General features: G+C 52.1%; 1 protein-coding gene across 2 annotated transcripts; it reads right to left on the reverse strand.

Annotated features, from left to right (window-relative positions):
• Nucleotides 1–488: 488 nt before the first annotated feature.
• TRPV3 (transient receptor potential cation channel subfamily V member 3) lies at nt 489–27,262 on the reverse strand. 2 transcript variants are annotated; one of them, XM_069603133.1, is made up of 17 exons: nt 27,144–27,262; nt 22,339–22,443; nt 22,127–22,213; nt 21,199–21,353; nt 20,274–20,450; nt 17,149–17,289; nt 14,549–14,829; nt 11,879–12,055; nt 10,799–10,957; nt 9,985–10,086; nt 8,881–8,954; nt 6,812–6,977; nt 4,861–4,927; nt 2,784–3,058; nt 1,458–1,570; nt 823–902; nt 489–583 (listed from the first exon to the last, which is right to left on the reverse strand). In XM_069603133.1, exons 1-17 carry the CDS (start codon nt 27,260–27,262, stop codon nt 489–491), a joined length of 2,373 nt encoding a protein of 790 aa, XP_069459234.1. The 2 variants fall into 2 exon arrangements, with proteins under 2 accessions (XP_069459234.1, XP_069459233.2); XM_069603132.2 differs by having other exon boundaries at nt 489–586.
• Between the last annotated feature and the right edge of the window lie 295 nt (nt 27,263–27,557).

The following is a 27,557-nucleotide window of genomic DNA, read 5'->3' on the forward strand; positions in this document are numbered from 1 at the left end:
ATCAAGAGGCCCTTAAATTCAGGAGATCCAGTCACAGTAGGGGAGATGGTAGAATATTAGGGCTGGGGCTAGGGGCTGTCAAGACATTGACAAGACATTGTCAAGACATTGAGAGAAGAAAGACTCCTCTCTGTGCTCCTTGGGTCCCTGTGCCTGCCCTGCCATCCTCTCTCCCAGCCAAGTCGACCTGCAGTTGGTGAACACAGGAGCTTCACCCAGGATTCAGGGCTCCTGGAACTCCCAAGCTCAGGACTGCTGGCCATAGGTCTTTATAAGCTCTTTGCCAAATAACAAACTCCAGGGTGTTTCCCACTCAGACAAACTGACAACTGCCCCTTGGTTCAGCTACCCGCTCAGCATGAGGGTGCATTCCTCATCTCTGCAGGTGGAGCCAGGCTCCATTGCTCTGCAAAGGACACAGCGCCAAGTCCAGCACCCAGGCTCCAGCATCAGATGGCCCACACGCACGTGAGCTCTGGGTCCTGCTTTTACACTGAAGTTTCCGGAAATTCATCTATTTCCTCAAATGCGTTGAGGGTGGTTTTGCTGTTGCTCCTGGAAGTATCTTGGATTTTGTTGAAATCTGCTTTAAAGACAAAACACTAGTTTACAAATACAGCACTCTGCAAGATGTGCCTCCAGGTACGTCTTGGCCCACCACTCGACTTTCAGAAATGTTTCCAACTCAGGTTATAAAATGATAGAGCTGGAAGGGATTAGTTCAACCCTCCTCCCCCACTTTACTGATGGGGAAAATCAGGGTCACCCGGGGTCACAAGGTCAGGCAGGAGTGGGCATCATGCTTTCTGACAGCAGTGGTACCTGTCCGTCTCCCGGGCCCCGGATCTTCATTGAGGAAGGAGACATGAGTTTTCCATTCAGTCCACTTCACCTCGTTGATCCTGAGGGTGTGATAATCATTCTCACTATTCCCCAAGCGCACTTCATGAAATACAAACAAATATACTAGCACCGCATTTGGGGTGTCGTCCACGGGGATCAGGAACACCCCTGACTCATGTGTCCATACCAGTGTTACTGGGGCTTGAAACCTGCCAACCGCACATCTTCCCAGGCCTCCAGGATCAGTCTCCTCCCAGGATATGGGACCCAGGAGCTCCAAGAGACATAAGTGGTCCCCTGTGAACCCACACAGGGGAGACAGAAGGACAAAGGGTGCCAGGCTGGCATATCTCTTCTAAGGCAGGTACTGGGCGGGGAGGAGCCACAGAGGCACCTCCAGAAGGGCAGAGTCCCCTCCTCTCCCTTCTGAGGCTCAGGAAGCCTGTCCCAGGGCCAGCGACCCCAAGCAAGCAAACTCCACCTTCTGAGGAGGCGGAACAGACCATGGCCACGGTCAGACAAGCAAATGGCAGCACCGCTTCGCGAACATTCACACCGCGTGTCTCTTCACCCACCCAAAGAGCACCAGCAAAGCGCCCTCCTCCCTCTGTTACCGCAAACACAGCCGGAAATCGTCTTCTGCCACTTTACACAGCTCCCCCATCCGGAATCTGCTCCTCAGCCATTCTGGTAATATTTTCTCAAACTCCAAGATGGTTCTGGCTCTCTGGAAACACAAAGGAGCTTAAGTGTGTCACTGAGAAGCCAGCACCAAGGTGCCCCATGAGTGTGGGTGTACCCACACACGTACACACACAAACAAGAACTCGCACACACAAGAACACACACACAGACACCACTAAACAGCCCACTCCACCTGCACAGAATGCTTACTTAATGCATAGATCCTGAGTATCTGGCTAACCTACAGAATTCAAAAACCCAGGGTCTTCCTCGATGATCCAGTGGTTAAGACTTCACCTTTCAATGCAGGGGGTGTGGGTTTGATACCTGGTTGGGGAGTTAAGATCCCACAGGCCTCAAGGCCAAAAAAACCCCACATAATACAGAAGCAATATTGTAATAAATTCAACAAAGACTTTAAAAAAATGAAAGAAAAGAAAGCCCAGTAAGTTTGGGAAAGGTGTTAAAATTATTTTAAACATAGCATAAACTATGTTTATGGGAGTCCAGAGTTTCCTAACTGAAAGGTAGGATTCTGAGCTCCTATGGTGAAAGGAGGTTCAGACATCACACAGTCCTATTCCATCTCAGGCTGGGAATCCCCTCAGCAATTTTCCCAACCATAATTTGTCTAGTCTCCCCTGAATGTTATTGACAATCCATTAAGAAGGCCCTAACAATTAGTAACTTCCTTGTATCAGATCAAAGCTTTTCTCCCTCTTGTTCCCCATGTGTCCCATTTCTGCCTCTGGGATCACAGAAGAAAGCTGCTCCCTCTTTCCCAAGTAGCTCTGCAAGAAGGAATTCTCACCTTCTTCAACCCAGTTTCAACACCGTCTGTTGTGAGGCATGGTTGCCAGGCCTGTCCCATGCCTGGGCCATTCTGTGGGTTAGTGTCCTCAGTGTGGAAGGCCCACAGCATATAAGGAGCATTGGAGGGAAGCAGAATTGTCACCTCCATTGTCCTATACCCTATACTCCTCTTAATGCAACCTAAGGTCACACTTCAGCACACACATATCACACCACTGACTCTAAGCAGAGCACAGCCATAAGCCTGAGTACCTCTCACACATGCCATTGTCCAGCCACACTCCCTGGACCCTTTACTCCAGGAACCTACCTTCCTCTGGCCAAGCACAGGGAGCTTATGCAGGTTTCCAGGCCCCAGCCTAGATCCACAGGTTCTGTGTGCTGAACTGAGTCCCCATGACAGGAGCCCCCCAACTGCACAGAGGGGACTCTGCCAGGCTCACCTGTAGGCGCCAGATGCGCTCGCTCTCCTTGGAAACGTTCTCCACCGTCTCCCCCATCAGGGCTATGAGCATGTTGAGAAGGAGGACGAAGGTGAGGATGACGTAGGTGATGAGCAGGAACAGGAAGAGGATGGGGTACTTGGAGTTCTGCTGGATGTTCAGGTCGCCCAGGCCTATGGTGAGCTTGAAGAGTTCCAGCACCGCGTCACTGAAGCTGCCATAGGAGCTGCAGTTCTCGTGGTTCTGGGGGCACTTCTCGATCAGCGAGGCCAGAGCTGTGAGGACATAGCAGGGTGTTGTCTGCAGCCTCTCTGTCCGGTTAATTACTCAGTGAACTCGTGCATACCTGCACGTACACACATACACACACACACTGCTGTCTTCTTCTCTCTGGTTATTGAAATCATGTCTCTAGCCTCAGTTCCTCCGGAAGCCTCATCAAGCTGGTGTTCTGCCTTGACTGACTGCAGAAAGACCTTTCTGCCTAACAAAGCCCAAATTCTTCTCTCCCTTCGCTAGCCCACTGTTCAGCCCTTGACCAATCAAGGGTTTGCAGAGTTGAAAATTATAATCTATAATCTGTGTGTCCCTGGCTCCTCAACCAGGCTTGGAGCTCCCAACTTCCAGTAGCCTGGGTTGTCTCTCCCAAGACCGGCAGGTCCTGAGTCTCCTTCTAATGCTGTGTGGCATGGTCTCTGGTCACAGCCTGAGGCTCTTTCTTCTTTTCTTCCCAATGCACTACAGCAGTGGCTCATGACTTAATGAATAGTGGATGGATGGATGATCAAATTAATCAGTGAGGAAATGGGTGGATGAATAAACAAGCAAGTGAAGGAGCAAATGAACAAGCAAACTGTGACCCAGAAAAGGTACCAGACAGATGGAATCTGCTGCCTAGTTTCAAATGCCAGTGATAACTGGGGGAAAGAACTGGCTTGGGAAAACAAAATCATATCTTTTTAGGCAGAGGTTAGAAGCAAAATCAGGTTGTGCTTTTCCCTCGGTTGTAAACAGGGAGGTTTTTAAGAGGGTTTCCCATCCCTGGTCCCCAGCAGACCAGAGGCTCTCACAGATATATCTGAAGCAATCTATGACAGTAACATGACGTGGAGGGCTGAAGGAGGTTACCTGGATGCATTATTCTACTCCTATTTTTCAAAGACTGTCAATCACATTTCTGCAAACTTTAGCTTCCCTATCTGTCAGTTTGGGCCAAAAACACCTGCCAAACCTATCCGAAGCTGCAAGGGACACATATGATGGATGTGAAGGTGGGGGCAATACCACACAGTGTGGCCAGATAAAAGCGACCTGGTCAAATCCTGGCGTCTCTAAGCCTCAGTTCTCTTACGAGCAGAGATGATGATGACTCCTGCCTTGGTCAATACATTGTGAGAAGTAAAGAGATAATCACTGTTTTTGTTGTTGTTTTGAAGCAAGGAATCCAACTTTATTTGGAAAGCTAGGCGTCCTAGAAGATGGCAGGCTAGTGCCCCAGCGTATCATCTTATCTGGGTCTGGATGCCAGTTTCTTTTATAGACAGAGAAGAGTAGGAGGTGAGGAAAGTGAAAGTGAAAGTGACGTCGCTCAGTCGTGTCCGACTCTTTGCGACCCCATGGACTGTAGCCTACCAGGCTCCTCTATCCATGGGATTTTCCAGGCAAGGGTACTGGAGTGGGCTGCCATTTCCTTCTCCAGGGAGATAATCATTGTTATTGTTGCTCAGTTGCTAAGTTGTGTCTGACTCTTTGTAACCCCATGAACTGCAGCATGCCAGGCTTCCTTCACTATCTCCTGGAGTTTGCTCAAACTCATGTCCATTGAGTCAGTGATGTTATCTAAGCATCTTATCCTCTGCCTCCCACTTCTCCTCTTGCCCTCAATCTTTCCCAGCACCAGGGTCTTTTCCAGTGAGCTGGCTCTTCCCGTAGACAATCACTGGGAAATGCTGATCACAGCGAGCATTCCACTGGTGACCGATACAATTGTTGCTGAGGCTCCTGCATGCTGTCATGTTAACGTCTATATAAAGAGCTTTACAAATGTGGCAGTTGCTATTATTTGTAAATCATTTACCTACTCCAAATCCAAGTAAGAACACGATGTATACAAACAAGAACTTCAGAACATCATGCAAAATGACCTACAAAGAAAGAAACACGATTCAAGGGTAACGTTTGAGCATATATTCGCTATAGATTGAGCTCCTGCTTCCCACTATCTCTCAGGTTTGCACGCCAACCATGCCCTCATTCACTCGGGCCACTCTTCCGTGACCCTCCCCGGATCCTCCTGACGCTCCCTCCACAGCTCAGCACTGGGCCCACCTGTTCCAGAAAGACTCTTCTATTCGTCCTCTCCACCCTCCTCCCTCCTAGAACGCAGTCTGTTTCTGTCCTTGCTGATACAGGCTGCACATCAGCCCCCCTCCACATAGAATCTCGCACCAGGAATCCTCACTCTTCCTGGAAGTGGCCGTGTGCTGGGGTCTGCTCACACCAGCTCACAAGAGCTGACTATCACACTCTCGTGAATTTCCTGAGCTGGCTGCTAAACCAGCCATGACTAAGAATTGGATTGTGTAAACATAATTAAATAAATTACATTAGAAACAAAGATAATAAGTAGTCAAAACATCACTTCCAAAAGACGTTACTACATTTTACAATTATTTAGGCTTTTTTTTTTTCTTTTTTGGCCACTCCATGTGGCTTGCAGGATCTTAGTTTCTAGATCAGAGACTGAAATCGCATCCTCCATAGTGAAAGCCCAGAGTGCTAACCACTGGACTGCCAGGGAAGTCCTAACAATTACCTAGAATTTTAAGGCTATTTACAGCTATTGTAGCCATATGTTGGAAACACTATACAATGATGCTTTAGTGTGCATCCTTGCCCGAATCTGTACTCATGTTGGTAACTGGAAATCAGCCATGGTGGGTGATTTACGCCATAGAAACTGGTGAAAGCTACAAGTCAAAGATTGTTGATTGTCTAGACCTGGGCCTAAGACAATGATGGAAGAAATGTTAAGGCAGATAAAACTTTTAAAATATACCCTATCTGTGGCTGTTATGTTGTGAATAGTACAAAAACATTGATGAAATATTCTTCTAGTATTTGAAAACTATTATTCAATTCAGCACATAAGTGTCTCAGCATCATTGGCAAACAAATTCAGTTTCAACACGTCTTCATTGTTTCCTTTTCATCTTACTCCTTAAAGCAAAGGAAAGGACTTCCCCGGTGGTACAGTGGATAGGAGTCCACCCGCCCATGCAGAGGACACAGGTTCGATCCCTGATCCTGGAAGATCCCACATGCCGTGGAGCAACTAAGCCCGTGCGACCAAACTACTGGGCCCATGCTCCAGAGCCCACGAGCCACAACTGCTGAGCCCACATACCGCAACCACTGACGCTTGCATGCCCTAGAGCTGGTGCTCCACAAGAAAAGCCACCACAATGAGGAACCCTCACACCAAACTAGAGAGTAGCTCCCGCTTGCTGCAACTAGAGAAAGTCCATGCGCGGCAACAAAGACCCAGGGTAGCCCCCCAAAAATATTTTAGTTAATTATTTATTTTTTAAAAGCAAAGGAAAATTTCAGGCAACATTTATATTGGCACAATGTTCACTTGTCAATTGCAACCATAGGTTGGCAACAGATACAAGTTAAACCAAAATCAACAAATTATTTGGTGAGACTCAACTAGCCATGTGGAATTTACAACAAAAAAGTATTGCATATTTTATTATTATTTGTAACTTGCAGGCTACACCGTCCTTTATATGGTAAACATCTATAATAAGCATATCTACATGTATATAAATTATACATGCATATGTTTCCTCCAAGACCCTGAGCAAGGGCAAAGGGAAACCAAGACATTTGAGAGAAACAGCAGTGGCCTGTCCCTTGGGTGAGTCTCTTTTCCTCTCCAGACCTCAGTTTCCCCATCTGAAGAGTGGGCCTTCTCTGAGGGGCCCCTCCCTGCCCATCTCTGATGCTCAGCATCCCCAACGCACCTTCTGGATCATGACGCTGTACATGCCCATGGACTGGAACCCCCGTGTGTAGTAGAGCATGTTCGCCCAGCCCAGGGCCATGGCCAGCACGAGGCAGGCGAGGTACTCTTTGTAGGCAAACAAGTACAAGAAGACAGACAGTATCACAAGCACAGCTTGGGCAAAACTGTTCAGGAGACACAGGAAACAAGGGCCTTACTTACTTCTCCTCGGCATCAGGGCAGAGATGTCCAAACCCTCCAACCTCCCTTAAACCCTGTTCAATGACCCTGGTGGGTGGTACTGAAGAGATAGCCGAGGCTGCCCTAGACATGCTGAATCACGTCTAAAACCCAGCCTTGCGGACTGCATCGCCAGATGCAAGTCAGGGCTGGTTGCAGTTGACAAGGACTTTTTAAAGATAGAGTTCCCCAGGGCCCAATAGATTTTGGTTCAGATGGCCCAGGGTGCTTGCCAGGAGGCTGGATGTTTTTTAAATCACCCATGTGATTTGTGATTCCCACAGAGATTGAGGAACTCTGGAGTAGACGAAGGATGCAGTGAAAGATTCCATCTTTAATCAAAATGACAAAGCTGACAACATGTATACTCAAACCTCAATCATAACAGAAGTCCCCCATAACCTTCTTTGAGAAGCCTTTTAAATAACTACAAGACATGCCATGTAATAGATATGCTAAAAGGAGATTGCACACCAATGCAAATGTACCTAACAATATTGAACTTAAAAATGGTTAAGGTGGTTTAACTTTCATGTTACATGCATTAAACCACAATTTTAAAAATTTAAAGTACAATATACACCAAACATCCAAGATCAAAACCCACTCCTAAACATTGTCATCAGTTAGGCAGACATCTGGATAGAAACCCTCTCTTGCTTAGAGCATCATGCAGTCTCCGCGATTATGAAATACCTAACTAGTTAAAGTTGGGACACAGTCAACCTCGATTTTGTGCAGTGAAAAGCAAACATTTGGGTGATCAATGTATTTGGCGCTGAAGTGAGGGAGCATTTTAAACACCTTCCTCCACACGAGGAAAACAACAGAGAAGCAGACGAGCAGGACAAGGCCTTTCATCCGCACCAAAGCCAGTGGCGGTGCAAATGGGTCTTTCTCTGGGATCGCCACACTTTCTTGAAGGTGCCAGGCTCACAAGTGACTTGCACCATGGGCAGGACTGCACCTGGCCTACTCATTCACTGCAGTGTCGGGGAGCCCCACCCGCCCACAGGGATGGAGAACTCGGTTCATACTTCTGGAAGGCACATGCCTACTTAATAAGACAGCTATTAATAAACAGGTATTTGGAAACATCAGGTCAAGATTCAAGGTGCTATAGACCCACCCAAAGGCTCAGAAGAGGGACTTTGGTGGGGTCCACAGAACCCTGGAGCCCAAAGTGCTTCACCCCAAGCCACAGATCCTGTTCCATTCATGCGGCCACGATGCTGAATCAGCCTTCTGTTGTTTAGAGACAGGGTTACGTAATCCTCTGATATCAGCTGCACATGACTTCATTCAGAGAAGCTGCTGAGCTGGGCTTTCTGACTGGGGCCTACAGTAGCTGATCCCAGACTAGCTTGCGGTGAGGATGACTGGGACACTGGGCTGGCTTCGACATGCCCGTAGCTCCACGTGACTCAGTGATTCACTTCCCTCCTCTGTGCCTCAGTTTCATGAGATCAGACACGGTGACTTCTCAAGTCCCTTCCAGCCCTGATCTGCCAGGGTCCAAGACGGCAGCTGGGAGGAACTGGCCTGGAATGTCCCTTCGTTAAAACGTGAACATGCTTTCTCTATGCTGCCTGCCGCCCGGGGCTCTGAGGCAGGGTGTAGTCAGCTCTCCCTGCGGCCAGATGGTGGGCACTGTCCCAGTGTTTTCCGGCCCTCCCCTCTGTGCCTCTCTCAACAGAAGGGAGAGAGGAGGTCCCTGGCCACGCGCCTTGGCGTAAGGACTGGGACAGGGTGACACAGAGGGTGGCCACTGCAGAGGGACATAGCAGCCCCCATACAGGACCTCGGCCCTGACTGTGAGGTGGCGACCAGGGCAACAGACCCACTTACAAGACAAAGTGAAACCAGGCATCCGAGAGAATGGACTGCAGATCTGACGGTCTCAGCAGGAAGATTGCGATGCCCTGCGGCCAGAAAGGAAAGAAAAGCTGCTCCCTCTCTGTGCCCCTCGATGGAGGACCTGGGGAAGGGGGTGTCTCCCCAGGACTGAGACTCAGGAACCAGGGGAACGTGTGAAGGCCCAACCAGAGTCCGAGTGAGGGCTATGGAAAGGGACTGGTGCCTGGGGGACAGAGACAACCCCAGGGTAAGAGTGGATGGTCCCCCCAATCTCCTCACATCTCTGATTTTCATCTCCATCCTCACTCCAGAACCCACAAAGCAGCCGGGCCACACAGCTGCCTGCCATTTCCCAAATATGGCCAGGCCTCCCAGCCTCTGAGCCTTTGTACACTGCTCCTCTGACCTGCCCTGTAATATCTTCTCCCCAGTGTCCTCATGCCAACCGCACCCTGCCACAGTTAGTGACATCTCTACCTTCCAGCTTTCCTAACCTCCCCCCTATCCCCAAATAAAAGTCACCTCTCTTCTGAACATGGGTCTGACCCCAACATCAGGCCCTTTTCACAGTCTATCTTATAGTCTTGATATCTGTGTCCATGTGAAATTCCTACCAGACTATGACCTCAAAGAGGCCAGATTCCCTCCATCCCTATCAGCTCTCCCAGAGCCCCACAGGTTGAAGGTGTTCAGAATATACCTGCTGAATCATCAGTTGGATGGATGAATGGATCAAATGACAAACAGATGGAAAGAGAGTTGGATGAAGGACGGAAGGGCAATAGGTGGGTGTCTGAATGGATGGATTAGCAGTTGGGTGGATGAGAGATGGCAGGTGATTGGGTGGATGGATGGAGGGAGGGGAAGATGGGAGGGACACTGAGTGGCTGGGAGTGCATTTAAATGGCAGAGAGATGGACAGATGTATGGAGGGATGGTACATGAAGTAGGAAGGATAAGCCTGCTTATTTATGTAAGTCTAAAATTAAAGAGGAAATGAGTCCCCACAGTCCCCCAGCAGTAGTAGCAGACAGAGCTTGCTGCCCTGCCGCCTGCGTCTCAGGCCAGACCAGGAGGGCTCAGTGACCCACTCACCTCTTTCACAGAAATGAACATGGCCCAGATGAGCACAAACATCCTTCCTAAGAGCTGCAGCCACCCCATCTTGTGCGTGAGGGCCAAGGGGTGCGGCAGGGCCTATGGAGGAAGGGAGAGGAATGGATAGGTGTAGGGTGCGGAGTGAGGAAGGCAGGGGTAGCGCCCCCTCTGGGGTGACCATGCACATACGCATGCCGGGCCCTCGAGCTGGACCAGAGGCCAGCATGAAGCCCGTTCTCTGTAAGGGCCAGTGCAGGAAGGGCAGCCCCCGGCCCCTGCCTACCCCACCCGCAGGGGGAACCCAGAGGGCAAGAGGCATGATTCAGTCCATGCTAACAACTTCCTCCTCCCTCTTGGCACCTGTCTGTCCCATCTGTATCCAGACACTCACAGGGCCCCACCACACAGTCAAAGCCCAGACTCTGTGTCTCACGTGACTGGACAGGAAACTGAGTCCCAGATTGGTGGGAAAGCTTCTCCAAGTGGCCTCCACCTTCTCGCATTTCCTCCCACAGTCAAAACACCCAAACAGCTCCAGATCAAGACCTGGAGCCTGGGCAGGGCCTGGGGCTCCTAATTCCCTGAGCCCCCCTCAGCAGGGGTCCGCGTGGGACTAAGCACCTGGGGTTGAGCTCCACTCAGGGCTGGAGACATATTCCGTGTCCAAGACACTGTAAAGCGTGACAATCGGGGGACCCCACGCAAGTCTCTTGGCTTCTCTGGGCCTCAGTTTCCCCATATGCACGTGGGGTGGATCCCATCTCCTGCAGCTCTAACCACCTCATCCCCCACGTCAAGGGGCCCAACGTGCCTCCTCCTCCCGGGGGCGGTAGTAAGAGACGAGGGTCAGGGTGACGTTGTAGAAGAAATAGAAGCAGAAGGACAGGAAGAACATGTACTTGGCGAACTTCTTCCACTTCATATGCAGCAGCGTGTGCAGGGGCTCCAGGGTCAACATCTCATGCCGGTTCTGGGGAGAGAACAGCACCGGTCACCATGGAGATGAGAGGGAGGGAGGGACCATTTTCAAAGGGCCCTCATTTCAAAGGGAACTCTGAGTCAGCAGTGCCCCGGCAGAAGGGGCCAATGAACTGGTTTGGCTGGAAATGTTGGGAGGGTAATTTCCAGCTCCTGAGGCCCCAGTGCAACCAGGCACAGCCAAACGCCACAGGAGCCTGGTGCTTTTGGCAAGAGGATCTGATGCACGGTGGGGAGTGAGGGCTAGAAGTCGGGCCAGGGCCACGACTGGGGTTCTGGCCCCTCCTGGGCCCCCCTTCACTGTGTGACCCTTGGAAAACCCTTCACCCTTTCTGGGCCTCATTGTCCTCTTCCATAAAACTGATTGCAATCCCTGCCCTACCAGTCAGGCTGCTGTGAGAGGCCAGGGAGACCCCAAGCAAGGCAGGCTCTGGGCGGCACGAGTCTTGGTAAAATATAAAAGATGTGTTGCCTTTGTTCCCCCAAGAGCCAAAAACTTCCCACTGCTGATCCTTTCTTTTCTCCTTCAGCTTCACTGACCTCCCCGCCTCACCTCCTCCAGAAAGACCTCCCTGATTGCTCCAACTGCACACTCCCTGACCCCCATTTGAGGCCAGGTTTGGGGAAGAGGGGATTCTAAGCTCAGCCATAAGGAACCAGTAAGAGGAGTTGGGGGAAAACAAGATGGAGAAGATCTACACCCCCATCCCCACCCTGCCCAGGGTTACAGGGCCAGGAACCCCTCCACAGGGTCAGCTGCGAACAGGTGTCCCCAGCACCTGCCCCACCCACTGAGGCTAAGGAACGGGGGCGGCAGACACATCCAGCAAGTAGAATGGGGTCTCCCAGGGCCCCTGGCCTGACTCCCAGCCTGCTGCCTCCTGTCTTCCCCCAGCCCAGCTGGGAGACCCACGTCGATGTTGGTGTTGTAGACGATGATCTCCAGCACCGAGTTGTCAGTCGTGGTGTCCACGTTGGTGAGGTCGTACAGCGAGGATGACACGGGCCCGTACGCCCAGTCAGTGAACTTCCTGGACAGGCTCCGAAGCCGCTTGTCCTTGATCTCACGGCTGAGGATGTACTTCAGGATCTGGGAACAGGAAGAGGAACAACTGTCAGCCAGTGGACAGGGCCCAGGGCCAGCACAGCTTGGCCCTCCACGCCCACAACAGACAGGGCCTGGGAAGGGTCTCCCACGAGAGCCTGGCCGAGCGCCTGCTGCTGTGACCCCTGGGCCCCGCTTTATCTGTGGAATGAGCACAAAGCTTGCTGACCTGCGCGTTGCACCAGAGACTGCGAATGCCAGAGACAAAGGGGTGAAGGCCCTCTGCACACTTCAGAGAGCTGCACAATCAGCTCACAGATCCTTCCACCAGCTGGGGAGTCTGTTCAGGGAAGAATCTAGGAAGTGACCATTTTGAGAAGTAATTTCTATTTGACCTGAGCTTGAGTTAGAAGTTTCTCCAGCTTTCACATCCCATTCTCAGTCAAGACCCTGCCAGTTGAGGCTCACTGCCCTGGCCAGTCAGGGAATGGTGCAAGACACCAGCCTTGGGAATTCCTGGGCAATCTAGTGTTTAAGACTCTGAGCTTCCAACACAGGGGCATGGGTTTGATCCCTGGTCAGGGAACTAAGATCCCACATGCCGCATGGGGCAGTCAAAAGAAGATTAAAAAATTAAATTTTTTTGAAAAATTAAGAAGCGCCAGGGCTTCCCTGGTGGTTCAGACAGTAAAAGAATCTGCCTGCAATCCAGGAGGTTCGATCCCTGGGTCAGGAAGATCCCCCAAAGAAGGGTATGGCTGCCCACACCAGTATTCTTCTTGCCTGGAGAATTCCATGGACAGAGAGCCTGGTGGGCTACAGTCCACAGGGTTGCAGAGTCAGATATGACTGAGCAGCTAACACACCAGAAGCCACCAGGCTTTTTCGGAGAGATTCGTGAAACCTAGGTCAGCTAGCCTCGCTCTCTGCTGAATGTTAGAGTTACTAGGTCAATTTAAAATTCCCACACCACTGACTAATTCAATCCAGATCTCTGAGGATGGGGACACCCAGTCATCTGCATGTTGTGAAGCTTCCTGGGTGGTCCCAAACTGCAAGGGAGATGGAGAGTTTACTAGTTCCCCAAAGCAAGCCCTGGGGACCACAAGATGTGGCAGGACTTCCTGGGCCACCAACCCAAGGCCCAGGAAGAGAGTCCTGATGGGGAATACAATGTCAGGGCCTTGATCTCACGTGACCCAATGGGATTCCCACATCATCTCACACGAGAGCCTAGTCACTACAGACCAGGCAGGGAGCTTCTGGGGATAGGGCACGTCTCCCCTTCCTGCACCCCAGCCTAGAAGAATCCAAGGACAGGGACTGTGTCCTAAGCATGTCCTAAGCATCTCTATTCCCAGCAGTGACCAACTTGAGCAGCATCCAGAAAGACATCCAAAGAACAGTAAGTGAAGGAGAGAAGGGGAGTGGGAAGGGTGCGGGGGACCCCCCAAGACTGACAGGAGTGTTTGGGGTACGGGGAGGGCATATTTTCCTTCAGGGAACCAGGGGGTCATGAAGCCAGGCTGCATGCAGGAAGCTTCATCTTGGGCTCCCCAGGGACTTCATATGCCACAGTGGTCCTTGGAGAAAGTTCCAACTTGGCAACCACAATCTGACCCTCCTCAAAGCCCCCAGGAAAACTGTGTTCTTGGGGTGGGCAGGAGACCGGGGAGGCAGGCATACACACAATTGCTCCTTTATCCAAGCTGTTCTTCCTCCCCTCTCCTCCTGCAGAGAATGAAAAGGCCCCTTGTGGGCACCAGCCCTGAGCACTGGGACGGAACCCAAGGCCCTCGGGGCAGCGCCTCCCTCAGCAGCGGCCCTGAGGCTGGCACAGCTCTGCCACCAGGGCTGCTCAACAGCCTCTCCCCCACCGCACCCCCACCCCCATGCAGCACCCCCTTGCAGCCTCCCCAGAGCCTTGACCCCTCCCAGGGCTCAAGATGCGAAGGCAGAAGAGGCTCTGCTGTGACCCCAGCCCCAACCTGAGTCCTACCCTTGAAATCAGACCAAGCCACGGCTCCAGCTACTTGGAGAGACGAAAGCCCTCCCCAGCTGAGTCTTCACCAAGGCTCCCAGTTAATCTGAGTTCCTTGGTCCTCATCTCAAGGGCGCAAACGGCCACCAGCCACCGCGTCCTCCGCTGGAGACTTAGCTCCATGTTTCAACCTGACAGACAGGCTGGGGTCTCCCGAGAGTCCGGGGGCAGCAGCGCATTGGCTCTGTATCCAGAGCAGACATTGTGGGCCTCCTGTCCTCACAAGAGGCTGAAGGCTCCGAGGGTCAGACACTCAGCCTCCGCGTGAGTGCCTCGCCACCCAGGAATCCTCAGCCACAGACCTCACATCACCACAGCCCTAAGGCTCCTCCACCCTGGCCCAGGCGACGGGGAGACAGAAACCCAGAGTGTCAGGGCCTGAAGTCCTGAGGGTGGGCCCACGAGCTGCCTGGCCAGGGCTCTGTGTGCTTAGCCACTCAGAAGAGCCCCCACGGGGGCGCACCTGGAGCCCTCCCGCCTGCCCCCACCTCGCCCACCTCGGCCTTGCCCATCTTGGCGGCCAGCTGCAGGGGCGTGAGGCCGTCGTTGTTGCGCGTGGTCTCCAGCTCCCAGGTGCTGCTCCTCAGCAGGATCATGTCATACATGCGCTTGACGAAGTCGTTCTGCGTCTTGAAGTCCTCGGCCACGGTCACCAGGGCGTGGAGGATGTTGTTTCCCCGCGAGTCCTGCGAGGTGATGTCCGTCTGCTCGTTCTCCATCAGCATCTGCACAATCTCGGGCTGGTTGGTACAGGCTGCCAGGGCCAGGGGTGTCTCGCCTAGGGGAGGGGGGCACAGGGGCTCGGTTCTCTCCCGGGCCAGAGCTTGACTTGGATCCTAGTCAAGATCTAAGATCCAGACTTTTGATCACCAAGGTCTAGGACTGGGGCTTCTCCTGACCATCTCAGTGGGAGTGGGAGACCGACGTTGGATCATTGCTTCAACCTCCGAATGGGTCTCCCTGCTACCACCCTGGCCCTCCAACCCTATCCTCAGCACAGCAGCCAGACTGCTCCTATTAACACAAAAGGCTCACCTCACCCAGAACAAAAGCTCAGGTTCCAACAACAGCTTACAAGGCTCTTCTGACATCATCTCCTCCACTCCCTCCCTACTCACTCCCCTCCAGCCACAAAGGCCTCTTCCTTTCCCCACCCCGCTCCCCAGCACACACAGGTGTTTTTCTACCTCAGGGCCTTTGCACATTCTGTTCCCTCTGCCAGGTGTGCTGTTCCTTCTGCTGAATCACTTCCTCCCTCACTACCTCTGAGTCTTTGCTCAAACATCACCTGTTCAACGAATCACCCTAACTGCCCTGTTTAAAACTGAAACCCACTGCCTTCCTGCCCCGGAACTCCTGATCGCCTTCCCTTGCTTTGCTTTGCTATGCTGTGCTCAGTCGTGTCCAACTCTTCTAGACTGCATGGACTGTAGCCCGCCAGGCTCCTCTGTCCGTGGGATTCTCCAGGCAAGAATACTGGAGTGGGTTGCCATGTCCTCCTCCAGGGGGTCTTCTCCAGGGATTGAACCTGCATCTCCTGCGTTGGCAGGTGGATTCTTTACCACTGAGCCACCTGGGAAGCCCTCCCCTTGCTTTACTTTTTTTTTCAACAGCACTTATTATTTTCTAACCTACTACATAATATTCTTAGTTATCATGTTTATTATTGATGGTCTCTCTTCCATCTAGAATGGAAGTTCCATGAGGGTAGAGATCTTGGTTCTGTTCACAGATATATTTCAAATACCTAGAACAATGCCTGGTAGTAAATGACAAATGTTTATTGAGAAAAGAGAAGGCATGTGACTCACAGATGGTGACACAGCAAAGCAGGGGACAGAATCAGGGCTGGACATTGGGTCTCATGCTGTTTCCCTGCCAGTCTCCATCCTGTCTCCTCTCCTCATCCCACCTGACAAAGGTTTCCTAGCCAGGTCTGACCAGAGGCTGCCCAGACCCATCTAGTCCTGTAGGCTAACTAGTCCTGCAGGTTAAAAACAGTAATAATAACAAAAAACACCCAGAAGAGAAAACCAGATCCATGGCGATCAATCAGGGCCTTCTAGGAAGAGGAGTTAACTACAAAGTTGTGCTTGGAAATTTTTTGGTGGGATGAAACTCTTTGTTCCCTGTCCTGATCACAGCGGTGGTTACACAACTGTATGCGTTTGTGGAAATGAACAGGACTCTACATTAAAATGAGTAACTTCATTGTATCTAAATTACATATATTAAATTTTTTATTTTTCATACGGGATAAGGCTTCCTTGATGGCCCAGATGGTAGAGAATCTGCCTGCAATGCCGGAGACCCAGGTTCCATCCCTGGGCTGGGAAGATCCCTTGGAGAAGGGAATGGCTACTCACTCCAGTATTTTTGCCTAGAGAATTCCATGGACAGAGGAGCCTGGCAGGCTACAGTCCATGGGTCACAGAGGGTTGAACACAACTGAACGGCTTAACACAACACAGCCTAACCCCAATTGTTTTTGGACTCCCTAGAGTGTCAGCCAGGGAATTTTCATCTTCTCACTTTTTCCTCCCTGTTGCAGTCCTGAGAGGCACTAGACACAGGGAACAGAGGCCAGACCTGGTAGCCTGAACACCTACATTAGCTCCTTGCTACACTGGGACATTCCATTTCTCTTTGCAGAACCTGTCTCCTCTCCCATCAACTAGGGTTTAAACTGGCTTCTCTCCTTGCCCTCCCTCCCGGTCCTGGTTCCCTGCAGAGGGCTGATCGGGGGCCTATGTCCCCTCTAAGACCCCCAGGGGACACTTCTGGAATGCAGGCTCCCCCATCTTCCCCACGACCCCGGTGCTTCCTCCCTGGTCCAGCCTGGTGGTCCCATTTGGATATATCAGCCCCTGCCGCCTCCCTGGTCACAGCTCTGTCCTCCAGGGTTCTCCCACAAAACCCAGCAGGCAGAGGCTGGCAGTGGGGTCTCCAGGCCTCAGTCTGCTAGCGCCTTTCTCAGGGGAGGAGCCGAGCCCCGCCCTCCGCCCCCTCCCGGACCCCGGACCCCGGACCCCGGACCCCGGACCCCGGACCCCGGACCCCGGACCCTGGACCCCAACCTGGGCGGGGGCGCACCCACCGAAGTAGAAGCCTTCGTGCTGGTACTTGGGGTTGAAGAAGACCCCCTTGGCGTGGGCGTTGACGTCCGCCCCAGCCGCGATGAGCACCGCGGTGATATCTCCTTGCCGCCGCTCGATGGCGATGTTGAGCGCCGTCTGCCCTGTGGACCGGACCGGGTGGGTGAGGGGCGCTCAGCGGCTGGGACCCGAGGTACCACACCCTCTCTGGCGTTCCCCTCTCTAGCCTCTGTACCCTCCATGGACCATGGAGAAATACTAGCTGCCTGTCTGGTCGGCGTCGCCCAGCTACCAAGAGTCCCAGCTTCATTCTTTGCTTCATTCACTCTTGCCTGGAAGCAAGGATTATCCTTGGAGCATCTGCTCTGTGCTCCACTGGGGACACAACAGCACAGGGCTATAGCTTTAATTCTTGTCCTCTGGAAGCTCACAGTCTCCCTGAAAATTTAGTGCTACGATGGGGGCTGTGGTACCCAGAGGTGCTCTTAACACAACCTGGAGGACTGGGGTGCTTCCCAGAAGTGGCCTCTCATCTGGGAACACGAAAGTGTAGCCAGGCTGGGTGGGGCCAACTCAAAGCCTCCTAACTCAGGATAAGAGGTTAGAACTTCAGGGACTTAACCAGTGGTCTGGTGGCTGACTCCATGCTATCAGTGCAGGGGGCCTGGGTTTAACCCCTGGTCAGGGGACTAGATCCCAAATGCTACAACTAAGACCTGGGACAGTCAAATAAGTAAATATTACATATTTTTTTAAAAAAAGAAGTTAGAACTTTATCTTAAAGGCTACAGGAAGGCGTAAAGGCACTGAAGCAGGGAAGTGACATGACCGAAGTCTGGGGTTTTGTACATATGTGTTTCAGATCACTCTGGCTGCAAAATTGGAAGATGCATTAAAAGGAGCCCAGATGTGTGAAGAGCTGTCCATCCAGTGCGCCAAAGATCCTTAGGAGGAAGAGTCCTCAGGATGGTCTGTGGGGTTTGGAGGAGGCGTGCCTCAGGCCAGATCCAGGCATCTAGCCTGGGTGCTGGGTGCACAGTGCCCTGATGACTAAGAGAGAGAACAGGGGAGAAGAGGCAGGGAGGGGGCAGGGGGACATTGACCCTGTTGGTGGAGCCTAGGGAACCTCCACCCCACTCCAGTCCTCTTGCCTGGAAAATCCCGTGGGCAAGGAGCCTGGTAGGCTGCAGTCCATGGGGTCGCTAAGAGTCTGACACGACTGAGTGACTTCACTTTCACTTTTCACCTTCATACATTGGAGAAGGCAATGGCAACCCACTCCAGTGTTCTTGCCTGGAGAATCCCAGGGATGGGGGAGCCTGTTGGGCTGCCATCTTTGGGGTTGCACAGAGTTGGATATGACTGAAGTGACTTAGCAGCAGCAGCAGCACAGAACCTCCAGACAGAGGGGACTGGAAGCCTGGGGGGCAGGGAGGTCTCAGAACTTTCTACCAGAAATAGCATTTTCCAAAGAGCTGTAATCATGCCATACATAAAAATTAAGCCTGGTGGATTAAAAAAAACTAAGAGTTTTTTAAAACTGGTAAGTTGTTTGTAAACTAAACTTTTAATTAATTTATTTATTTTAATTGGAGGATAATTACTTTACAATATTGCGACTTTTTACAGGGAAAACCTTCTTAAGCAAAATCCAAAATGCAGAAACCATAAAGAAAAAAACTGATATATTTGCTTGCAGAAAAATTAAACACATTTCTGTGTTTCAAAAGACATCTTATAGAAAGTGAAACAAGTGATAGACTGGAGGAAATATTTGAGATGTATAAAAGAGGCAATGTGTTTTTAAGAATCCATAATGGATTAAGAGCTGCTACAAATCAATAAAAAAACAAGCAGCCTAAAAGAAAATGGAGAAAAGATTATTAACAAGTACCTCGCAGGGAAGAAAACACACACAGCCAATACAGAAAATGAAAGATATTTGGAATCAGTGGTAAGCAGGAAGAGGAAATTTTGAACTTAATGATTTAACACTTTTCACCCACCAGACTGGCAAAAACCAATAATAGTAATAATATATATATATACATAAATAGATACACATAAATAAAATTACTTTATCCCATGAGAAAAGTTAAATTCCCAAGCCAGATCCCCACCTGCAAAAAGCTGACTGTTTAGCACCCATGACATATCAGCAAAATGACGTCAAGTTATTCTTGGGCCAGTCATTTGTGTCACAAGCATATCATAAGATCCTAACAGGATGTTTATTGACTCCAAAAAATCAAAGACACACCTTGCTGATAATTCACAATGGATTTCCTGAGCAGGAAACATCTCAAGTTTGGTCTCATTGCCCCCTCTCCAGCCCACCTCAGAGAAAAGCCATAAAACCAAGACCCACATGGGGCTGTAATAATGATAATGACAATTTGACTTCCCTAGTAGTCCAGTGGCTAAGATTTTATGCTCCCTGTGCAGGGGGGCCTGGGTTCAATCCTTGGTGAGGGAACTAGATCCCACATAGACCACAACTGAAGATCTCACATGCCACAACTAAATTTCCCATGTGCTGCAACTAAGACCAGGAACAATAAAAATAAATACTTTTTAAAATGGAGTGTCTTATATTTTAGACATGGTGCCTATGGCATGTTTTTTTGAAAAAATTATGATGATGACAATACTACCAGTTGCCATGTGTTAGCCCTGCCCAGTTCCCTAGCCTCATCTCCAGCCTTCTTGCCATCACTCAGCTGCGTCAAGTTCAGTCCTATCTTGGGCTTCCGCTCTTGCTTTGTCCTGGAGCCTTATCATGCTGGCTTCAGGTGCTCTCTGACCACCCACACTAAAGTTGCCCCTGACCAATCACTTTTGATGACATTATCTTTTCTGTTTTTGTTTTTTTTTTTTAACTTTCCTTTTCATAGCGATTTCCGTCGGTTTTTAAATTACCTTATTTAGAGCCAAGAAGCTTCATCTGGTCTTGTTCAGTCCTGTGCTCTGGGGCCAAAAGCACTGCCTGGCACATGGTCAGTGGTCCAGATTGTTTGCAGAATGAAGGAAGGTGCTGGGCACCATGTTAAGTGCTTTGGGCTTCAGAGACAACAGTGCTTGTGTGTGACTTCATTCCCCCCCACCCCTCTGCCCCACAGGCAAGTACCTTCATAGGCCTCCTCCGTGTACTCGGCATTGATGAACCTGTCTAGGATGTCATTTTCCTCAGCAAAGGCAAGAAGGATCCGCACGATCTCCTTGGTGCTGGGGTTGATGTTTAACAAGGCCTTCATCAGGCAGGTCTTCCCCGTGTCCAAGGCTGTCAGCTTGTGCATGAGGAAGTCTGCAGGCAGGAGGGCAGGATAGAGCCGCAGTACAGTGGGGCCCCGGCTGCCCTTGGCCCTCCCAGCCCGGAGGAGGGGAGACTGGATTGTGGGGGCTGCAGCCCCAGACCGCAAGACCCTGCCCAGGCCCTCTGCTGAGCTCCCTGCCCCAAGCTCCTCTCCTCCCTCTTTCCTGTCCAGTTCTTCCTTCTCCAGCCCCCTGTCTGGCCCCTCCTCCTCCTGGGCGAGTTACCTAAGTCTTATCAGAGACCTTTTGCCCTTGGCCTTCTGCATCATCTCCCTGGTAGGGGGCAGTCCCACCCACTGCCTGACTTCCCATTGTCCATCTCAGAAATCTCAAGCCCACCACCCTCACCCTGGTTGCTTACACATAGAGCTAGCCGCCTCCCTTTAACTCTCTACTTCCCTGGTCCCCAAGACGGCTCAGGCCCCACCAGCCACCAAGTCTCCTAAGTCCAAGTGGCACCACCCTGGATTCACTCCTCACGTCTTTGAGTCCACGAAGAGTTGTTCATTTCCCAGGCCCGCTGCTGGGGTCCCAGCTCTGCCTGAACAACGGTCTTCTCCAGATTTATCCCCATCCTCTGCCGAGTAGCCAGACCACGACCACCACCTATCTAAGCCCTTCCATGGTTCCCCATTGCCCTCCGAATCAGGTTCGAAGTCGCCAGCCCAGCATTTAAGGCTGGAGGGCAGGGCGAGGGGTGGGGAGACGGAGGGAGGTGGACGGCAGGGGCAGGCACTGACCAGGCACATCCAGGCTGTGGCGCCGCTTGCAAAGCTCCTGCAGCTCCCCCAGCAGCTCCAGCAGCTCCTCCACGCAGCCCTCCGACACTGCCGTAAAGATGCGTTTCTTCAGCCGCTTCTTTTTGCGCCTTTGCTCTTCCTTGGCCAGGTTTGCACTGAGGCCAGAAAATGTTTCCAGCTCACAACATGTGCACCGCCCCTCCCCAGGGTCTCACCTTCCTCCAACAGAGCCACTGTGCCCACAGGCTCTGCCCACAGGGCGCTGCACCAGTATTTACATCTGCACATGCCCATCACAATGCCTGACCTCCCCTCCCTTAGTGCTGGTGGAAGGGGTGGGGGGGGATTCATGCGCTGCTCCCCTTCTAATCCAAAGGCAATCACGTTTTAGCAAACTGTATCTCTGGTTCCACATTGTAACGATCAGGAAAGATACGTACCTAACTGTTCATTGTGAAGCCCACAAAAGCACGAGATCACAGGAAGACAAATTGCACCTTCATATTTTGTGTTGTTTGAGTATTTTTAATATATTCAAATATCTCTCTCCCCACCCCCACACTCGAAATAGGCAGCTGTAGTAACACATTGCTGCGTAGTCCTCTGTGTGTGTGTTCTTGTAAAACACGCATTAATGTTTGATGGTTGCATGCATGGATTTTTAGTTTAAGTATATGGCATTGCACTAAGTCCTCATTCTGTTGCATGTTGTTATCCCGGTATTTTATGATGAATGGGTATTACTTTTATAAAATGTAATATCCCTCCCTTCCCCCCAAAAATGACCTACATGCCTCTGCCATGGGCCCAGACATATGTTGCAGCACTCAGCAGTGGCAGCCTCTTTCTCTCTTCTGCAGGGTCCTGGTGCCTGCCCCTCTAGCACTGCCTGGGGGCACAGTGGGAGGAGAGGGAGGGCCCGGCTCACCTGGGACTGTTGGGATTGGACGGGGTCTCTGTCACGTCATCCTGAGGAGATTGTGGGGAATCCATGTCATCACAGTTCCCAGAGACGCTGGAGGGGAGTGGGGAGGGACAGGTTTTTAAATGGACAATGGCAGCATGCCACAGCCAGGCCTGGCCGTGTGGCCCAGGGCAAGTCCCTGCCTACCCGCTGGAGCCAAGGGCTGGAGTACTCACCATTGCCGGATGTTGGAGTCCATGGGCTTAGAGAAGATGGGGGGAGAGGTCTTGGCAACCGTGGGGTTGGGCTCGAACCCTTCTATCTCCAGGAAGAAGTGTGCACTGGCAGGACACCCAAACAAGCCCATTAGAGCTGGGGCAGGGCTTGTTCACCTGTGTGTCCTACAGCCCTGCTGCCAAGGGTGCCCACCTCACTGAGTGGTCACTCCTGGTCAGGCCCAGACAAGCCTGGAAGGCTCAGAGCTAGTCCAGAAATGAGGCATAAGCGAGGTGAGGGCAGGGCTCACCGATACATTGGCCCCCCTTCCTGTCTCCTGCCCATCAAAAGGAGCCTTCTGACTTGACTTAGAATCAAATCATTCTTCCAAAAGAGAGGGGCAAACCCCTGGTTGAGAGCCTAAGGCCAGGGTTCTAGGCTGCCTCTGCCTCTCCTGTTGTGTGGCCCCACTCACTTTCTCTGGGTCAAGTGTCCTCACCTAGAGAGACTGGGCTAGATGCTCCCTAAGGCCTGGACTCAGGAGCAGCGCTGCTCCAGAGCTGTCTCCTTATTTCAGACCGTCCAGCTGAAATGGGCTTCAGAGACCACCCTATGCAATCAGTCACCTTCCTCTGCACCCCTGCAGTCCCCCAAACTGTCACCCCAAAGTTGTCCCCATGCCACTATGGCAGCTCGGACCCAGCGACTACAGACACATCTGATAGCAGCTCAGCCCCAAAACATCCCGGCTGAGATGTGCTGACTGTCTCCAGGCAGAGCCGGACGACTCTCACACCGGCAGCTCTTTCCCCAGTGGGTCCAGCCCCTGCTCTTCCTCTATTCCACCCTACCTGTCTGGGCTCAGTAGTGCATTTACTAGCAGACATTTACACGTACAACCTGCCAAGCACTATTTTAGGAGCTGGGAACACTGTGGTGAACAAGTAGACAAAAATGCCTCCCCTGGCAAAGCTCCTGTTCCAGTAGGTTGCTAGGAAGAGACCAGGTTATAGCACAGTGAAGCCATTGCTTTCCTTGCTCTAGACAACAACACACTGTCTTTCAGCTGTAAGTTCTTCAGTGGTGGGAACTACAATTGCAGCATCCTAAGTCTCTAGAACCCAACCCTGATCGTGATACTCAGAAGACCTAATAATGGATGAATGTAAGGATGGATAGGTGAAAGATAAATGAGTTGATAAAAGAATGACTGGTTGCCCAGATGAGTGGATGGCTGAATAGGTAGGTAGATGATGGATAGTGGGAAGGATGAATGGATGGATGGATGGATGAGGAATGAATACTTGGCTGGATAAACAGGTGGACAGATGGAGAGACCAATAAGGAAACAGACCAACATCAACCTTGAACTGTAAACTGTGGGAGGTTGCTTCCCTCAACAGGAAGATGAAGGCTGTGACTGAGAAAGGAGGTCTTCAGTGTCTGGGAAGGAGGGTAGTGAGAGTTGAGCTACAAAGGACCCAGTTGTGGGTCAGGAGCTAACCCCTGGGACGGCCTGTCCCACACCTGCCCTGCTTGCCGCTGTACGTGCCATATCTCATCCGCCAGCGTGAGCAGACGTCAAGATCTTGGCCAGGTGACGTCCTGGCTCCTGACCCGCAGCAGCTGCCCTTTGTTTACTCCTATCTTTGACCCAGCCCAAAAGGAGCCACCACCCACATGTTGTTAACACAAGTAGGCAGACAGCCCTGCATCTTTTCTCCTGCATTTCTATTCCTTTGAAGGCAGAGAACGATCCCTAGGCAACTCCCGGGCTGGGGAGGACTCTCTCTTACTTTGTCCCATGGACAGCCCAAGGGCTCTGAGCTTCAGGGCCAGAGCCTCTATAGCCTTTGGCCTGTGCCTATGTCCCTGGGCAAGGCAAGGCCCAGGGGACAGGAACCCCAGCAGCTTCTCACAGAGAGGGGCATGATGCTTCAGGAAAAGCTCCAGGTCCAAAAATTTCCCTCAGATCTGGAGTTTTGGGTGCCTCCAATTTCACCGTTAATACATATTTCCTTAGCAGTCAGAGCTGCCATCTTTACTTATACATAATATTTAATTTTTTTTCTTTGTAAACCTGAGTCCTATACTCAGTTCTGAGGGAGATGCCTAAATCTTTGGGGTCTGGGGAGAAGTAGGCACGTGAGGGCCCTCAAAAAGCCTTGGGAAGGAGAAGGGATCACCTATTCGGAAGACCAAGGTCACACCTCACACCAAGCCCTTGACTGGGCAGGGGTCGTGGGCAGACCTGAGCCTGGAACTAAGTTCATGAACCAGGCTGGGCCCAGAAGGGCAGCCGGACTACACGAAGAACCTGGGATCTTCCTAGAACGCTGTCCTCAGTCCTTCTCTGAGGTCCAAACCTCCCCTGGGAAAGTGAGAGGGGAGGGAAGGGGGACGGGAGGCAGGAAGCTTAAGGCAAAGATTTCGCTGCTCTAGGACTTGCCTGGCAGACCAGGAATTCAGACTGTGCTTAATGCAGAGAATGGGGGTTTGATCCCTGATTGGGGTACTAAGATCCCACTTGCCGTGAGGGGAAAAAAAAACACCCAGGTATCTCTGCTCCTACTCAGGCAAGCCTCTCCAGAAACAGGCTTCCCCGACAGGCCTCTGACACCTGTCTGATCTCCACGTCCACCCAGTCTTCTCTCTAATGCTCCAGACTGGAGCTTCCACCGAGTGTGCCACTAGTACCTCTCAGCCAGCATTTCACACCTGAACTTGGTTCTTTCCTCCTGACCTTGCTCCTGCTCCTCTGAAGTACTGATGTCAGAGACAGCCCTGTCATCCATCCGGGTCCCCCCATCAGAATTGAAAATGTCTCTCAGTCCTCCTTCTCCCTCCCCTCCCATAGCTGATACTTCAGACTCCATGATGCTAATACCTCTTTGATCCCTGCCTGCTTCTCCATGCCTCACCACCAGGCTAACCACCTATCACCTGGGCAACAATCACAACAGACTCCCCTTTGATTCATCATCCACGAAGATCACCCAGAGTATCATTGCTGCTGCTGCTAAGTCGTTTCAGTCATGTCCAACTCTGTGCGACCCCGTAGACGGCAGCCCACCAGGCTCCTCTGTCCCTGGGACTCTCCAGGCAAGAATACTGAAGTGGGTTGACATTTCCTTCTCCAATACACGCATGCATGCCAAGTTGCTTCAGTTGTGTCCGACTCTGTGCAACCCCATGGACAGCAGCCCACCAGGCTCCTCCGTCCACAGGATTTTCTAGGCAAGAATACTGGAGTGGGTTGCCATTTCCTTCTCCAAGAGTATCATTTCCACAATGCAAACCTCGCCATGCCCTCCCTCTCACACAAAAGGCCTCCATAGCTCCCCACTGCCCCCAAGGTATCCAATCTAAGCTGACAGCCAAGACCCAGCCTCAGAGGGGCTCGTCTCCCCCACCTACCCAGCACTTTAGCCACATGGGACTCCTCACTGGTTCCTGCCCCAAGCCCTGCCCTTGCCCTTGCCCCTCCCCAAGGGAAAGGGATGCTCTTTCCCTTCCTGTCTACCCGCCATCATCCGCGGTAACACCAGCTCTGCTACAAAGTACCCACAGAATCAGAACAACCAGCCCCTCCTCAGGCCCAGCCCACCCTCTCTCCAGGCCACTCCCCGCATTCTCACTGGGGCCCCCCTCACCATCCAAACTGTGAGCAGAGGTGGGTGTTCTTTCTCTCATGCCCCAGTCTCCCCAGCCTGGGCCCAGCCCTGGGCCTGGTGCTCGAAAGACCTCAGCAATAATCACTCAACCAACAGAAGGGAAAGCACCAAGCTCACCTCGGCCTAAGACAGGCCTGGGACAGGGTAAAGGAGGTGGGGCAAATGGGCCAAGCCAGACCAGGGCCCACTCGGGTCCAAGGGAAGCACAGCTGGGGTGAGGGAGGGCGCTCAGGTTGAAAGTGAGAGTGTCAGTCACTCAGTCGTGTCTGACTCTGCAACCCCATGGACTGTGGCCCACCAGGCTCCTCTGCCCATGGCATTCTCCAGGCAAGAATATTGGAGTGGGTTGCCATGCCCTCCTCCAGGGGATCTTCCTGATCCCAGGATCAAACCCAGGTCTCCCCCATTGCAAGCAGATTCTTTATTGGAGCCACTACTCAGGCTGAAGAGCACCAAATCAGCTGAGGGGGTTGGGGGGACTGCAATGGGGTCAGTTCAGGGGCCAGCTGTGACCCCAGAGAAGTACTTTCTCTGCTCCCACCTCCCCCGTGTCCTCACCTGGGAAGCGGTCATAACTGTCCCGGCCCTGCCCCATTCCCAGGGGCCCTGGGGAGTGGCAATGGCGATAACAAGGAAGACAAAGTTCAAGGCAATAAAACACCATCAGGGCCAACAAGTTCTGTGGAATGAACCATCACTCTATGGACTGGTGTCCCCCTTACACAGGTGGAATTGAAGAGCTTGAATTACCTGGCTGGGCACCCAGTGGCTATGAAAGCCCCCCAGTGGACACGGAAAATGTACTAAGGAGGGGGCCCCTGCCAACCTGGAATTTCACCCACTTTTCAGCTCCTTGTCTCAAGATGACTTCCAGCAACTCCCCGCCTCCCCAGAAACCTTTCTGAATGTTTCTGCCTCGGTGCCCCAGTCCCTCCAGTCGTACTGACCTCTCCAGCTCAGCCCTAGAGTATGCAGGGCTCCCCGCTACACACACATACATCCCTACTTATACCTGGCTGGGCACCAGGCCACCCAGATGAGATGAGAATGGAGTCTCAGGTCCACCCCCAGCAAGTGCTCCCTGAAAGTGGGTACCAGGCCCCTCCCATGCCTCTCACCACAGCACCCAGGCCCAAACCTACTGGCCCTACCTCTTTTTGGTGGGGGTGACCTCTGATGGCCTCTTCTCCTGCAGGATGGCAGGGTTCACAAAGGGGATGGTGGCTCTTCTGCCCGTGAGGGGCACCATCTCCTTGGGGTGGGCGTTCATGGCTGGAACACAATTGCAGTGCAGATGCTCAGGCTGAGGGGACAGGGAGGAGCTTCAGGGGGGTTTTCAGACCATGTGGCCCCTGCTTACACCCCCTGGGATGGGACACTCATTCTGTCTTTCCAGGATGCCAACCCTGCATAGGGTTGACGTCCCTGTTGGCTCAGATGGTAAAGAGTCTGCCTGGAGTGCAGGAGAGCCGGGTTCGATCCCTGGGTCAGAAAGGTGCCCTGGAGAAGGGCATAGCAACCCACTCCAGTATTCTTGCCTGGGAAATCCTGTAGACGGAGGAGCC

The sequence above is a fragment of the Ovis canadensis genome, chromosome 11 (assembly GCF_042477335.2).
Source record: "Ovis canadensis isolate MfBH-ARS-UI-01 breed Bighorn chromosome 11, ARS-UI_OviCan_v2, whole genome shotgun sequence".
NCBI lineage: Eukaryota > Metazoa > Chordata > Mammalia > Artiodactyla > Bovidae > Ovis > Ovis canadensis.